General features: G+C 43.9%; 1 protein-coding gene across 1 annotated transcript in view; it reads left to right on the forward strand.

Annotated features, from left to right (window-relative positions):
- MYC (v-myc avian myelocytomatosis viral oncogene homolog) overlaps positions 1 to 2350 on the forward strand; it is a 3683-nt gene extending 1333 nt beyond the window's left edge. Inside the window, exons 3-4 of the mRNA XM_019519570.1 lie at positions 3 to 55; positions 1077 to 2350. Coding sequence (XP_019375115.1) covers positions 3 to 55; positions 1077 to 1666 — 643 coding nt within the window. The 3' untranslated portion in view covers positions 1667 to 2350. The remainder of the gene's footprint in view (positions 1 to 2; positions 56 to 1076) is intronic.
- The last annotated feature ends 922 nt before the right edge of the window (positions 2351 to 3272 follow it).

Consider the following 3272-nt stretch of genomic DNA (forward strand, 5'->3'; position numbering starts at 1 on the left):
GGCCCGGCCCCCGCGCTGCCCGACGACACCCCGCCCAGCACCAGCAGCGACTCGGGTGAGTCGGGCGCTCCCTCTCCCGCCCCGGGGCACGGCCGCGGCCGCACCGCGCCAACCGGCTGCTCCGCGGCGCTTTAAAAGTTAAAGTGCTTCCCCCGCAGCGGGGAGGGCAGGGCTTGTTGCTGCAGCTGTGTGTAGCCGAGAGAGAGAGAGAGTGTCCTTGCATGTGCCTCTTTAAATGCCACGTTGAGGCACAGCAGAAATCCCAGTTCCTGGAAAACCAGGCGGAGAGCAGTAGAGGCTGCCATCCTCCTCCACAGTTTTTTTTTTTTTAGAGGCACCTTAATAAGCTCCTCTTTTGCCTTTCCGTGTCACCTAGTTCATGCAAAAATTATGACCTCTTTGTAAGCAGGAGTTAACTGCGCCGCCGGGTGTCATCGGGGAGGTGCCTGTGGAAGTGAATGAAGTGGGAAAGGTTTTCTTTTTCCAAGGCACTTTCCCTCTCCAAGCCTCCAACACACCCTGTCTGGGAAGGTGCCCTTGTGTCTCCTCCTGCCTACAAAAAGGTCATAATTTTTGCATGAAATAGGTAATGCTGAAAGGCAATAGAGGAACTTATTAAGGTGCCTCTTAAAAATAAATAAATAAAAAAAATCACCAGCCATAATCAAGTTTTTGAGGCTGGAGTCTCACCGAATCATTCATTCATTCGGGACAGCTGGATGGGTGGCAGCAAGGGGGGGGGAACGGGAGGGTGCTGTCACATCTGCTGTCAGCAGTCGACTTCCCTGCTCTCTTGCACTTCGGTAAGATCTCTAACAAGGTCAAGAGATCTGGGGTGCAGGGCTCAGCCCTGAGGGGAGGCGGATGTTCGAGGCGTGGGCAGGAGCATCCTGTTGCACACTGGATGCTGGATTTGTGGGAGGAAATAGTTTTTGGGGAAGTGCAGGTTTTAGAAGCCAATTACAACATGTTTAGAATTCAGTTTGCCGCTGTTCTTCCGAGCCCAGAATAAGGTCCTGTTTTGAAACCCGGTGCTTCTTTAAATCTACAAATTAACTGTTTTATTTTTCTTGCAGAAGAAGAACAAGAGGAAGATGAGGAGGAAATTGATGTGGTCACGCTAGTAGAGGTGAATGGAGCTGAATCCGGCACAGAGTCTAGTACAGACTCTAGCGGAGAGTCTAGCACAGATTCCACAGACGGACACAGCAAGCCACACCACAGCCCGCTAGTTCTCAAGCGGTGTCATGTCCCTATCCATCAGCACAATTACGCTGCTCCTCCTTCCACCAAGGTTGAATATCCGTCAGCAAAGAGGTTAAAATTGGACAATGGCAGGATTCTCAAGCAGATCAGTAACAACAGAAAGTGCTCGAGTCCCCGCACATCAGACTCGGAAGAAAACGACAAGAGGCGAACACACAACGTCCTGGAGCGCCAAAGGAGAAACGAGCTGAAGTTGAGCTTCTTTGCTTTGCGTGACGAGATACCCGAGGTAGCCAACAATGAAAAGGCACCCAAAGTCGTCATCCTTAAAAAAGCAACGGAATACGTTATTTCTATTCAAGCAGATGAGCACAGACTGATAGCAGAGAAAGAGCAGCTGAGGAGGCGGCGAGATCAATTGAAACATAAACTTGAGCAGCTAAGGAACTCTTGTGCATAGAAACTCTGGGGTATAGACTTGACTAACCCAAACCAGGCTGAAATACGATAAAAAATATTAATGTTCTAATCTTACTCATGAACTACACCGGTTCCGAAAGGAGCTCTTGCAATTGCATGCTGTGCGGAATGACTTGCAACTACACAACCTTGGCTTCATCTCTCAAGAGCTGAGCCATAACCTCAACTGCCTCATAACCAATACTTTGGGCGTAAGACAAAATATACATTCTTCGTGATGTGGGGAAACTTTTCAACTTTTTTTCTTTTAAAAATTTTTGTATTTAAGACATTTTCTTCTTGAGAGAATTCCAAAAAGTTGTCCCCCAATTTGCTGTACATATTTACACTTATTAACATGTAAATACTTGTAATAAAAATCTTTATAGAAAAGTGCGACGTTTAATACTCAGCAGTTGTGGCAACTGGATTTATACTTGTCTTGAACTTCTGTGCCATAACATTTCACAGTTTTGTGGGGGGTTTTTTATTTAAATACTTTTTTCTTTTAAAAAAAAATGATTTTTATTTTGTTTTTAGATAAAAAAATAAATAAATATTTGCCCAAAATATAATTAGCTAATCTATGTGTAAAGACTTTGCTTTATCTCACATGTTGTCACTTCTATAGTGTCCCCAAGTTCTCTGTCATAGTTGCACAAAAAAGTATAATGGATTAGGGAAACACCCAGTTTCAGAATATGCATGGGAATTTGGCCCTTATTTATATACAAGTACACACCCACCCACCCAGGCACACGAAGGAAATAGCAAAATCTCTCATCCTTTCAAAGGGAACTTAACCTGCCATGCCAGGTATGGCCCCTTGGGCATCTTGACAAAGGTACCAATTAAGACAGGTGGTGGACTGAACTGTGGCCAGCTATCCACTGGGGCTATTAAACTGACTCTCTACACTATGGCATCTTTATTAAATGGTAGGAACAATGTACTGCATATGCGTATTTTGCAATACAATCCTCTTCATGCATAGTTTATTACCAGATGCTCATTGTCTTCTGATTTTTTTCATTACAAATGGATCAAAATAAGAGATTAAGCATATAAGTGCTATCCCAATATGACAAAAAACAGTTTAGTTCTGAGCCTGCTGTTACAAATGGCTCAGCATTTTCACCTGGTATACGCGCAGATTTCCTGGAACAGTTTGAAACTTCATAGAAAAAAGGAAAAGGGATGTTCTTGCACGTACAGGTTTGAAAAGTACAGCAAAGAACACTAATTTCTTAAGTGCAGATTACATCTCTGATTAAATCTGACCTAGGGTTTGCTTGTAAATGACATCTAAAATCAGGAGTTGCCCCAAACTGTCAGTTTAGCATGAGACGAAGAAGTGTCCCTCTGTGATATACAAGGTACGTTGACCCATCCTCCAAGAATAAGTATGTAAAAGTGATAGCTGACATTTTCTTCTTCCACTCACCTGCTTCAGCAGCCAGAGTCAATCCAAGAAACAGATAAAACTTGTGATCCAGAGGGGGAAGTGGTTTTGTGCTTTTATTTTTGGAATGAAAGCTTTTTAACGCCGCGTGAGAATCGTATTTAAAAATACTAGTTTAAATGGTGCAGTGGTAACATTTGGGGGC

The sequence above is a fragment of the Gavialis gangeticus genome, unplaced genomic scaffold (genome assembly GCF_001723915.1).
Source record: "Gavialis gangeticus isolate Ggan-Ray unplaced genomic scaffold, GavGan_comp1, whole genome shotgun sequence".
Taxonomy (NCBI): Eukaryota; Metazoa; Chordata; order Crocodylia; family Gavialidae; genus Gavialis; species Gavialis gangeticus.